At 36.2% G+C, this 12,411-nt stretch overlaps 1 protein-coding gene across 4 annotated transcripts in view; it reads right to left on the reverse strand.

Annotated features, from left to right (window-relative positions):
* UBE3A (ubiquitin protein ligase E3A) overlaps nucleotides 1–12,411 on the reverse strand; it is a 91,613-nt gene that overhangs the window by 53,164 nt on the left and 26,038 nt on the right. The window contains exons 2-5 of one of the 4 annotated variants that reach the window (XM_068556604.1): nucleotides 10,863–10,926; nucleotides 8,123–8,242; nucleotides 6,548–6,743; nucleotides 4,961–5,005 (exon numbers count right to left, since the gene is read on the reverse strand). In XM_068556604.1, the coding sequence (XP_068412705.1) occupies nucleotides 4,961–4,962 (2 nt within the window). In that variant the 5' untranslated portion in view covers nucleotides 4,963–5,005; nucleotides 6,548–6,743; nucleotides 8,123–8,242; nucleotides 10,863–10,926. The remainder of the gene's footprint in view (nucleotides 1–4,960; nucleotides 5,006–6,547; nucleotides 6,744–8,122; nucleotides 8,243–10,862; nucleotides 10,927–12,411) is intronic. The other 3 variants (XM_068556596.1, XM_068556613.1, XM_068556623.1) reach the window with 3 other exon arrangements.

A 12,411-nucleotide genomic window follows, 5' to 3' on the forward strand; every position in this document is an offset into this window, starting at 1 on the left:
AAAGGTGGAGTCAATAGGATTTGCTGATGAGCTGAGTGAGACAAAGAGAAAACAAGGATGCTTCCAAAACAAAACTTTGGATGAAATGGAAGAAAAGAAGAGTTGCCACTGATTAAAATGGCAAAAAGATTACAAGAGAAGCAGATTTGAGAGGATGAAAATCAAGAGCTCTGTTTTATTTTGGACTTAAGTGTGAGAATCAGACATCCAATTACTGTATATATATGTCTACAATTCAGAAGGTAAGGCAGAGTTGGAGATGAAAATATGCAAGTTGTCACAGTATATATGGTAAAGTTCTTACCTAGAGAGAATAGATAATGATGGCCTGAGAACTAGGTCCTTGGTCATTCCAACATTTAGAAAAAATAGGCTTTCCAAACACTGAACCATAAATCACTTGATACATTTACCCTTGGTTCCATTTACTGTATTAGTTATATACCTGAAAACATAGCCTAAGTGTTAGAGATAGGGTTGGGGAGTAACTACCAAAGATAAGAAATCTGAAGTTACTAGAAACTGCTTTGAAAACATTAAGAAAATTAAAGAGTCTAAATTAATATGTGCAAAAAGACTACTACATGGTATATATAAATTTAAACCAAATCCAAGTACATAATACATATAATTGAATAAAAAGATCTGGGTTATTGTGTTAGTTCTATTTCTAGGCTAAACTATAAATTAGCATGCAGCTCTTAAAAACTTTTACTATGTTTTTCTGCACTCTAGGAAATGGGTGACACTATGAATTCCTAAAAGCAAACAGGCATATTCTTTAATTTTATATAAATTACTATTTTAAATGTACTCAAGGTGTTCCCTAGTTAAAGGATGTCAAATGCAAATGCATCTCAAAGTGCTAAAAAAAAATCATGCTTTAATAAATTTAAGATGTTGCCATTAATAAAACACACTAGCTAATTCTTAGGTAAAAACAAGACTCCTTCATCACCTATTTTGTAAATCAATACCCACAAGATTAAGGTAGAACAAATCTTACTAAATTACTGCCTGGTTACAATTTCTACAGGTACAGGAATTTGAGAAACTGTATCAACCTCACATTCTTGCCATCCTTGGTTTTTACTACAAAATGCAAGCCTCCATCTTTCCTTTTCCATTCTTTACTCTTGATTTATCCATCTAACCTCCTCCACCAAGATTTCTAGAAATACATTTATGATATAGGCTGTCACCTATCTTCAACTGCTTTATATAATGGTTCCTCAATCTCTTAGCTTTCACTAAAACCTGATTTACCCCCAAAGGCTTTTCTTATGTTGCAACCTTTTTAGGTGAGGGTTCCATAGACAACTCAAACCCCTAAGTGCACCATTATTAATTGCTTATATTAAAAATAATGCCCATCCCCCCCAAACAAAACAAAGCACAGCACAAACACAACTTATTCTTTGAAACTCACGTTATCTACCTGAAATCCTTCTTCCTTCCCTCTCTGGTCTGGTAAATTATACCCATATACTAAAGGCTCTACTTTTCCCGAGTTATATTGCTGGCATTGTGACTTCCATGTCTGTGTGCATGATCTATCCCAACACTCTAGCCCCCAAAATATTTGACTTTCTTGACTTGAGGGTCCCTCACCTCCTCTCAATTTCAGCCAATCACTACCTTAGGCTCTGATCATTATCATCTATCCTTGTAAGAGTTTCACTTATACTGAACAATCTCTTTGACCCATCAGGCTTTTTGTAACCAACCCAACATCTTCACCTGGCATCACAACCTTTCCAACAGTGGCCATCACCAATGACATATAAGTTCAACTACTCCAATGTTAACACTCTACACACATGCCACTTCCCATATGCTCTAATAGCCAACCCTGAAATAGCACGCATCTTCTTCTAGCTATTAAAGAAAAGTCTTTAAACTGCAAGTATGCAGTAAGCTAACCTTAGCTGGCCACTCAGTAGCATGAGACTCTCAATAATATTTGGTCCACTTCTTCACCCATTTCCCCGAATAACTTTCCAAGTTTTCAGTCTTCTCAAATCCCCTAACCAAACTCCATGTTCCACAAGAACTACTTGAAAATGTTTCTTAAAAAGTTACATAGTCAGGACTTCCCTGGTTGCTCAGTGGTTAAGAATCCTCCTGCCAATGCAGGGGACATGGGTTCAACCCCTGGTCCAGGAAGATCCCACATGCCACGGAACAACTAAGCCCATGTGCCACAACTACTGAGCCTGCCCTCTAGAGCCCATAAGCCACAACTACTGAGCCCGCATGCCACAACTACTGAAGCCCACGTGCCTAGAGCCCGTGCTCTGCAACAAGAGAAGCCACCGCAATGCAAAGCCCGCGCACAGCAACGAAGAGTAGCCCCTGCTCGCCGCAACTAGAGAAAGCCCGCACGCAGCAACGAAGACCCAACACAGCCATAAATAGATAAATAGATAGACTGATAAATTTATTACAAAAAAAAAGTTACAGGGTCACAAAACTACCAAGAAATATCACCTTACTCCCATTAGGATGGCTACTATGAAAAAAACAGATAATTACAAATGTTGATGAGAATGTGGAGAAATTATAACCTTTGTGCATTATTAGGTCAGAATGCTAATTTGGTGCAGTCACTGTAGAAAACAGTACAGAGGTTCCTCAGAAAATTAAAAATAGGACTACCATATGATCCAGCAATCCCACTTCTGGGTATATACCCAAAGAAATAAAAGTAGGGTCTCAAAGAGGTATTTGTACATTGCAGCATTATTCACAATAGCTAAAACATAAGCAACCTGTGTCCATCAACAGATGAATGGATAAACAAAATATGTTACATACATACAACAGATTATTCAGCCTTAAAAAGGAAGAAAATTCTGACATGCTACAACAGGGATGAACCTTGACATCATGCTACGTAAGTAAAATAAGCCAATCACAAAAAGACAAATATTGTGGGCGCTCAGAGTATATGAGGTAGAGTCGTTAAAATCATAAAGACAGAAAGTAGAATGGTGGTTGCCAGGGGCTAGGGAGAAGGGTGAATGGGGAGTGATTGTTTAACAGGTACAGTTTCAGTTTTGCAAGATGAAAAGAGTTATGGAGATGATGGTGGCAATGACTGCACAACAATATGGATGTACTTAATACCACTAAATTGTATACTTAAAAACAGTAAAGGGCTTCCCTTGTGGCGCAGTGGTTGAGTATCTGCCTGCTAATGCAGGGGACACGGGTTCGCGCCCTGGTCTGGGAAGATCCCACATGCCACGGAGCAACTGGGCCCGTGAGCCACAGCTACTGAGCCTGCGCGTCTGGAGCCTGTGCTCCGCAACAAGAGAGGCCACGATAGTGAGGGGCCTGCGCACCGCGATGAAGAGTGGCCCCGGCTTGCTGCAACTAGAGAAAGCCCTAGCACAGAAACGAAGACCCAACATAGCAATCAATCAATCAATCAATCAATCAATCTTTAAGAAAAAAAAAAAAACAGTAAAGATGGTAAATTTTGTTATGTGTATTTTACCACAAAAAAAATTTTTTTAAAGGTTACATGGACACATAAATTTGAGAAATACATTTTATAGCCCCTTCTTGGAGATGCACAATGTACATCAGCATTTTAAAGGATTTCCACTATTTTCGGTAAAGAAATCTGCTGTTTAAGTCTGCATGCCCCAAGTTTAATCCACAACCACTTTTTCAAGAAGCACACAGTGGTGTAGCTGACCTAATTTACTAAGAAAATTGACAGTTCAGACACAAATGACTTTGACTTCCCCATTCTTACCTACCAACACATTTAACATCACATATGCATTTTTACTTCCTTCTTCTAGTTTCGTAAGATGAGGGTCTTTGCTCTTATTCAAGAGAAATCCCTACACCTATATTCTTCATTCCAACCCTTACTATCTTAAAAACCTTGCTTCAACAATTACCACTTCTCATATTCTCTTGAACTTCTTATATTCTCACAACTAATCACTGAAGTCTTACCTACTTCACCTTCCATTTTTCTTTCATCCAGAAAACTTTATCTTGAATTCCTAATATACCACTGCCCTTATTTAGGCCCTCATTGACTGAAGCCCTGGTCAACGTACCACCACATGATTTCTCCTCAATCCTGCTTCGCTGTTGGCAAAGTTATTAAAAATATACACCTAACAAGGTTACTACCCCTACTTAGCAAATTCTTTACTGACTCCCAAATACCTGTGAGAGACAGGCCAAGGTCCTTTACATAGCTGCAAGCACCTAGTCCTTTCTTTCAAGTCTCATCTCCTTCAATTTCCTACCTTTCAGTCAGTCTATGATCTAAGAATCCTCAACTGCCTACTGTTCCCTACATTCACTATGCTGCTCTATAACTCTGCTCCTGCTTCTGCCTAGAATGTGCTACCTAACTCCCAGTCACACTTCAAGACTTAACTTAGCCTTCCCTGATCACCCCTATTTCCCTGCCATCTGGATTAGGTCCCTATTGCATCAGGGTACTTGAGTACCCTGGTACTTCTTTATGTTCATGTTCCATCCTGGGTATCCTTCTACCACAATGATTGAAATGATTTGCTTCTGGGTCTTTCACACTGAGTAGACTAAATTTCTGTAGGTTAGGAACTAATCTTATGCATCTCTGTATCCACAACACAGCACCCAATATCTTATACACAGCAGGCACTTAATAAATGATTGTTAAGCTGAACTCTTTCCCCAAAACTGCTAGGTGAGCAAAAATATATAAGAATCCAGGGGCATGCAATTATCTATCCAGAAGCAGTAATCTAGTAGCATGTTACCAAGATTTAGAGGTATTTATTTGGTAGGGAAAATATTAGACATGCGTATTCCTATCTTCCAATTTACTTTTTAAAGCATTATACTCTCTTTAACTGGAAATTATTTTCAAATTATGTGATACCATTTAAAGCAATCTAGGGCAACTTAAAAGACACCACAGCCTCAACCAAGTTATACTTACATTCGGCTAGCTTCAATGTCGTCAGACTGAGGTTCTCCTGATGATCTGTAAAATGCAATTCAGGAAAGTTAAGCAAAATATTCCATATTTCAAAAAGGGGCAAACATTTTATTTTGGAAGACAAATTTGAAAACAAGATTTAATGGTTAACAGTTTTAAAAGTTCAACATGAGAAAAAAGTGATCAAATCAGATTGCCATACAACACATTTATTGTAAGGGCTAGACTAATAAAAACTCAGTTGTTTTTTTTTTTAAGGAAAGGAAACTGTAAACACTATATTTAGATACCAACATACAAACCAGTGTAATAAATCATAATTATTCACAAAGTCAAATATTTATAATAAAAACCCACAACTATGAAACCTTCTACAGCCAAGTATTGGTTATCCACACAATATCAAAAGTATTCACTGGTATTAACAGTCCCAAGCTTTAGATGAGGGATCAGCAAACTACTGCCTGGGATGACAAACTAAGGCCTGGGTTGGCCGCCTATTTTTGTAAAGTTGTACTGGCACAGAATCACGCTCATGTATTTACGGCCGCTTTTACATTACAAAAGCAGAGCTGAGAAACTCTGTCGGAGACATGTGGCACACAAAGCCTAAAATATTTATTACCTAGCCCTTTAAGAAAAAGTTTGCCAACCTCTGCTGTAGATAATTCAAATTTCAATCTAATACCCTTATGAATTTTGAGACATTTAAGTCTGTTTTACCATTCTGACCATGATTACCTTATTTCAACAATCAAAGTAGCTTTCCCTGAAAATACACTGACAGGATGTACTACCTGTCAAAATTGTACCATCCTAGGGTATTAAAATTTTGCTGTGGATAACTGTGAATTGACTTCAGTTATAAATAGTTCCCAGTTATTTTCTTTTTTTTTTTTTTAATATACTGCTGCTATTTTAAGTAGAAATACTGAAAATTCTAAGACACTAAGAAGCCTTTTATTTTCATTTTGGGGCATGAACCAATTTTGCCAACCCCACCATGCTGTTAAAAATAAATTCCTGTTACTCTATTCACTTTTACAACCAGCATCAGTCAATATATATTGTATTAAGGTGAATCAACGTAATACTGATTTCTGACACTTTCAATTCACAAAACAGGTAAAATATTTTTTAGAGGTCAAAAGCTAAATTTTCAAACTGACATTACAAGGACTTGATTTGTAAATTTATCACTGACTTGAGACTTCTAATTCTAAACAACTTTTAACAAGAGAATCTTAAAATCAGAGCCACCAGAATAGAAAAGAATCTGTTATCCATATTTCTTAGATTTTAAAAAACTCACTTCTTTATCAGACTTTCAAAATTACCCCTCACTGAGTGGTCCAAGGACAAGAATGCAAAAAATAAAAATAAAAAATAAAAAAAAAATCCAGCAGCTCAAATATTTATTTTAGATCTTCTTTGCAGTATATTTACATTTTCAATTTTGCACAAAATGATATTAGAACTAAAAACTGGGGCATGCTGGAGGTGGCAGTGACTTGGCAGTGACACAAATGCAAAAATTTCACTCCACCCTCTCCCCCAGGGAGCAAGCAAATCACCTTTGTGACACACCTGGTCTCCACCAGCCTTGTGGGTAAGTACCCCAAGATTGCTTCCAAACTTGTATCTCTCAGACAGAAGAGCTAAAAAGTGATGATAACCCCATGTACCAGCTGACTCATTTTTGAAAGTGCGACCCTCCAGCATCAGATGTCATACTGTAAGGAGGCAGAGCAGGCTTGCAAAACAAAAAATAAACCTGCTGGCACTAAGGGAAGAGAGGCAGATTAGAAGCTTTCATACATGTAGGCGGCAAAACTTTTAAAATTAACAGGGAAAGAGAGAGAGGGGAAAAAATGAGGACACAATGACAGGGAAATTAAACTGCTACTGCAAAAAGGTAAGATGCAAGCAAGAGGAAAAACAAATCCAAGTCTCAGAAGCACAATTTGTAACTGCTGCAAAGTTTTGAGATTCTGAAATGGGATAGAGGTTAAATACATCAAATGGTAACTACATTCTATTTTCCAAAGTCTATTCTCTAAACAAGAGGATATGTAAACATTAGCACCAAAATGTCATCAAATTACTGTAAATAAACTAGATCATTTAACATTAACATATATTAACGTGAGCTACCAAAAACCACTTTTAAGTCAAACCAAGTAATTTAAACCAATTCAGTCAACAAGAAGAACAAAAGAATAAGGATTGAAGATTATTACCTTAAAACAATCTATCCTAGGTCTCTTAAACAGAGTTAGCATAATTGTTTTTTACTCAAAACAAAAATCGTTTTTTAATCAGAGAAAGGTGAATATACACTGAACAAACAGAAGCACCTTTTACCTTACAGTGAGCAATAAGTAATAGTACCTGCCTGAATAAATTTCTAGTCATTCTGCTTATTGTATTCTGTCTGTTTTATTCTAAATATTCTAAATAATTAGAATATTATTTATTCTAAATATTTTACTAATTTTCTAAATAATTTACTAAAGAATATCCTAAAATTAGGATCCAAACTCTCAAAATTATAAAATACCTAAGATCTAACAATAGTTTCCAAGCTTTAATTTAGCCCCTGAAGAGTCTCTTTATTCTTTACTCTCAAGTTCTTGGAAGTAAGGATCTGGTACATATTGTAATTTTACCAAATTGAGGACATATAATCAAAGGAGAAAAAAACCCAAAAAGTATTGACTTAGGTTAACCTAAAGTTCGTCAGAATAACAAATCAGAAAAGAGATTTCTATGAGGTGCAGCTTCTCTAGCCTGCAAGCCCTTCCACTGTAACTCTCTAGGAGAGACAAGTATACTATATTTATTAAAACTCTCACCACATAAGCACACTTTAAAATGCATATTAAGACTTTTTTCATAGTTTTTTTAATGTTCATAATAAAATGTTTATTTAAAAGCTTGAAATTTTTTAGAAATACTTTCCTGTTTATTCATACAGATAGGTCTGGGGAAAAGGCACAAAATATTTTAGGAAGGAGATTAAATGGAGAAACAGGTCAACTCTTAGGTCCACTACTCTTAGCAGTCAGTATTCCTGCCAACTATATATTTTCTTCATTTTTTTACAGCATGTATTTTACAATGACAGCCTTTTAAAGGCTGTAAAATAACATTCAAAATTACCTTTTACAAGCTGTGGCCATTCGGTGACATCAGGGTGATCACAGCTTTGAGTCACTGATTAAAAACAGGTTGTCACACCAGTCTAGCTGCTAACTTGATCTGAGCGTAGGTTTAATAACTCTAATAAATTAAACAAATCTTTAGTTAGAACACTTTAACATATAAACCCAATTCATTGTTCAAAAATAATCTTCAAAGGTTCAAATTAGGTGCCAATGCAACATTCATCAGAAGAGTAATTATAGAAATGTTTTTAAGGACTATTTTCCAGCATTTTTTTTTCCTTAAATGATTTCTTCACTTGAGAAAATATAATAATCTCCTGTACTTTTATGAAGTGTTACAGTTTACAAAGCACTTTGGTCAACGGCATCTTAAGTCTAAAGACAATTTGGGCTCTACCTATTCAGAGCAGATACTATAGAAAGAATTTAAAAAAAGAAAAAGAAAAAGAAAAAACCAAGCAGCTTTAGAGTGATTAATTGACTTGCCCAAGATTTTAATATTAGTGTTGAAGCCAGGACTAGGATTAAAAACCCAGATATACTGACTGCCTATCCAGAGTTAGTATTTTGTAATTTCATTTAGTTTTGCTATAGAGTCTCATGATTTACAAATATGAACAAAGATTTAAAATATGGATTGACACCCCACAATTACAATAATTTAAATGGGACTAACAGTAGTAGAGTTTTCCAGGTAGTCAAATGCTTAATGGAATAGTTATACACCCACACCCACACAGATACACACACACACCACCACCCCCCAGTCTATTCCTACTTATTCCATATTTAAATAGGATAATCTAACATTAGCCAAAACTCCTTGGGTATTTCATGAAAACATGTTCTCCACATCAGCCATAAATCCACTAATATTCAATTTCATGAGAGAGAATGGCAAAATATGAAAACATTCCCTCCTCCCTCAACCTAGTATCTTTTGATCCTCTTACTTGGCCTTAGCTGAACGTTCCTGATTCCTGATTATCATGGTTCACATTTATCAGGCATCCTAATCACACTGTAGTTTCAGGCAAAGATACACATCTGAAATATCCCAGAATCAAGAGCTCATGTCCTGCAACTAGTTTTTCCCCTGATGATTTCCCTACCAAACTATATATCCAGGCCAAATCTGAAAAGTGAACTAAGGAAAGATGAGAAAATTAGGAGAGAAAAAAAAAGATCCTTGATAGTTAACACCTTCCAAGTGACAAGAGACAACCACAGAAGGTGGTTTACATCATGGATCCAGAGCCCTATATAAAACAGCAAGTTATCTGAGAACCCCAAGAGAAGGGATGAAACATCAATGCTTAAGCCCATACCTCTGCAGCCTATGAACTTGGGCTTCAAATTCAGATAAGGGTGAGAGTTGGCCTAAGAATACATTAACTTTAGGGGACTCCAATACAGGCATACTTCATTTTATTGTGCTTCACAGATATTGTGTTTTTTACAAACTGAAGGTTTGTGGCAGCCCTGCATCAAGCATGTCTATTGGTGCCATCTTTCCAACTGCATTTGCTCTCTTCATGTCTCTGTGTCACATTTTGGTAATTCCTGCAACATTTCAAACTTTTTCATCATTATTATATTTGTTATGGTGATCTGTGATCAGTAACTTTTGATGTTACTACAACAACTTGTTGAAGGCTCAGATGATGGTTAGCATATTTTAGCAATATTTTGTAATTAAGGTATGTACATTACTTTTTTAGACATAATGCTATGGCACACTTAATAGACTGTAGTATAGCGTAGACGTAACTTTTATATGCACTGGAAAGCCAAAAAATTCATATGATTAGCTTTATTTGCCTTATTGCGGTGGTCTAGAACTAAACCTGAAATACCTCTGAGGTATGCCTATAAGTGAGATTTTTAATCCCTGGAAGATATAATTCAAATTTCCCAGATTTTCCTATCATAGTTGCATGTTTTCTAATAAAAACCTAGAATATTCCTGAGGTCATATGGGAAAGAGATAAGGCGCCCCTGAAATGAACAGTGTTTCCTGTGGGTTCCTCAAAAGACTAATAGTGTATGTGGATTTAAAAGATGCAAGTCTAACTTTCCAACCTGTAAACATAAAAATGAGAAAGTCAAAATACCTTTTAACTGATTAATTAATTGAGATGAATTAATTCATTAAAGAGCTACGTGTGTTGTGAAAATTACTGAGGCAAGTCCTCTCTTCTAGACCTCCGTTTTCATGAGGTCCAGCGCTCCACAGAGCAAACAGGTTCCAGAGTCAGTCTGGATTCAAGTCCCTGTTTGGTCACTTACTAGATGGAAAATCTTGGGCAAGTTACTTAACCTCTCCAAGCCTAAGTATCCTGATATGCAGAACTAAGATAACAGTAGTATCTATTTCAGAGAGCTGTCATGAGGATGAACAAACATATATATTGTTCACAACAGTGTCTGGCACATAGTAAGAGCCCAACAAATGGAAGCTATTATTAACTCATAGCCTAACAGCCAAACTCACCCTCTCAATCTTCTTATGCAATTATTTTACTTCTCATAGCATACTAACCTCTTCTAAACTTCTTCAGAATCCCACTTGGATTCCTCATACAGTCTACCTGGTAGCACAGTGATTTAGCACCTAGCACATGCTTTAAAAATGGCAGACACCCAAATTTGCTGAATACATTTGTCATTATTCTAACCATGACATTAAGATATACATGCAATTTTGAATTCCAAAAAATAAAACAGAAACATACCATATTTCGCCAAACTTCTGAGGAGCTGGTGAATTCTAAAATCAGGCTCTTACAGATTTTTAACCTAAAATATAAAACACCTCACTCAATTCTTTTTACACAGACAACTGGATGGACAACTTTCATAGAAAAAATTTTTTCTAAAATTTATTATAAAAGCAAATTCATTTGTAATACTTATGAATATCCAGAAACATATTAAGAGACAAATGCCCCTAATGCTGTTGCCAGGATGCATGGAAAGGTGGTTAGACAGGCCCTGTGGTCTGAGTGCTTTCAGCTGGCAGAACCATGATACCCATTTTCATCCACAGAACTTACTGCTTGCTGTTTCTTTACTCTTCCCTCCCTCCAAAAGGCCTGAAAATATATGAAAACTGTTTAACTACATGCCTCTAATTCCTTCAGATACCTACAGCAATTAAGCTTTTAATTAAATTCCATATGCTGAGGACCTGCTATATTAGGTACATATATGGGCATCTGCCCAACTACCTCCTGGAGTAGCAGCCTTTGGCAGGTCCCTTGACCTGTAAGTCTTCGGTGTCAGGTTGTTGTAATAGAGAAAATATTTTTAAAGTATGTAGGACAATGCTGCCTGGAGCATAATAGGGCCTCAGTGTATGGTAGCAAATATTATTTCTTAAATCAAACATTTAATACATCTATCAAAACTTAACTCTTATCAAAAACCAAATTCTGAAGCTTAAATCATGCATCCAAATAATCACTGTAAATTCTTAACTCATTTGTATATAATCAGATCATTTCTCAGCTGAACAGGAACTAAAGTTTCTTAATACATTTCCTTTTATTGTATATGAAGAAACCAAGTCCCCCACCAAATCAGGAAACCCACCCAGCATCCTACAGGTTGACGGCAGAAAATGAATATACTATACTGCATACAAATATTTTTTTTAAAATTAACCAAGTGTTAAGAGTACTGAGTCTCAAACTCTGTTCTATATAATACAATCACCTAAGGAACCTGTAAAAAATGCAGATACTTACTTTATCTCAACCTCCAGAGACTGTGACTCAGTACATAAAATGGGGTTGTGTGAATCTGTATTTTTAACATACATTTCAGGTGATATGCATACCCCAATTTGAGAAACTTTGCCTTAGAAGATTAGGAACACATAATTATAGAATGTACCAAATCTACGAAGATATAGGATAAGTAACAGAAACTGTAAGCACCAGAAATGTTAGCTGCACTCTTTGCAACTTTAACCATTAGCACTCTTACACCAGACCTAGTGCCTTTATTTTATTTATATCCGCATTCCTCTCCAACAGAGGGCTCAGTCTAATAATCTAAGAATAAGAAATGAATCAAATAATAAGAAATGCCTGTACCAATCTACATCCACCTGTCCCTGTAACATTTTCACTTATCCTTAAAATAGTCCATCTGCCTGCTCTCACTCTTTCTCTCTCCCTCTCTACACAGGTGCATATATATTACTACTACATCTGTCATGTCCTTTATCTCCTCTCCAACAGCCTATTTCCTTCACCTCCTTGTAACCCTAGGTCAAAC

The sequence above is a fragment of the Eschrichtius robustus genome, chromosome 1, assembly GCF_028021215.1.
Source record: "Eschrichtius robustus isolate mEscRob2 chromosome 1, mEscRob2.pri, whole genome shotgun sequence".
In the NCBI taxonomy this organism is placed as follows: Eukaryota; Metazoa; Chordata; class Mammalia; order Artiodactyla; family Eschrichtiidae; genus Eschrichtius; species Eschrichtius robustus.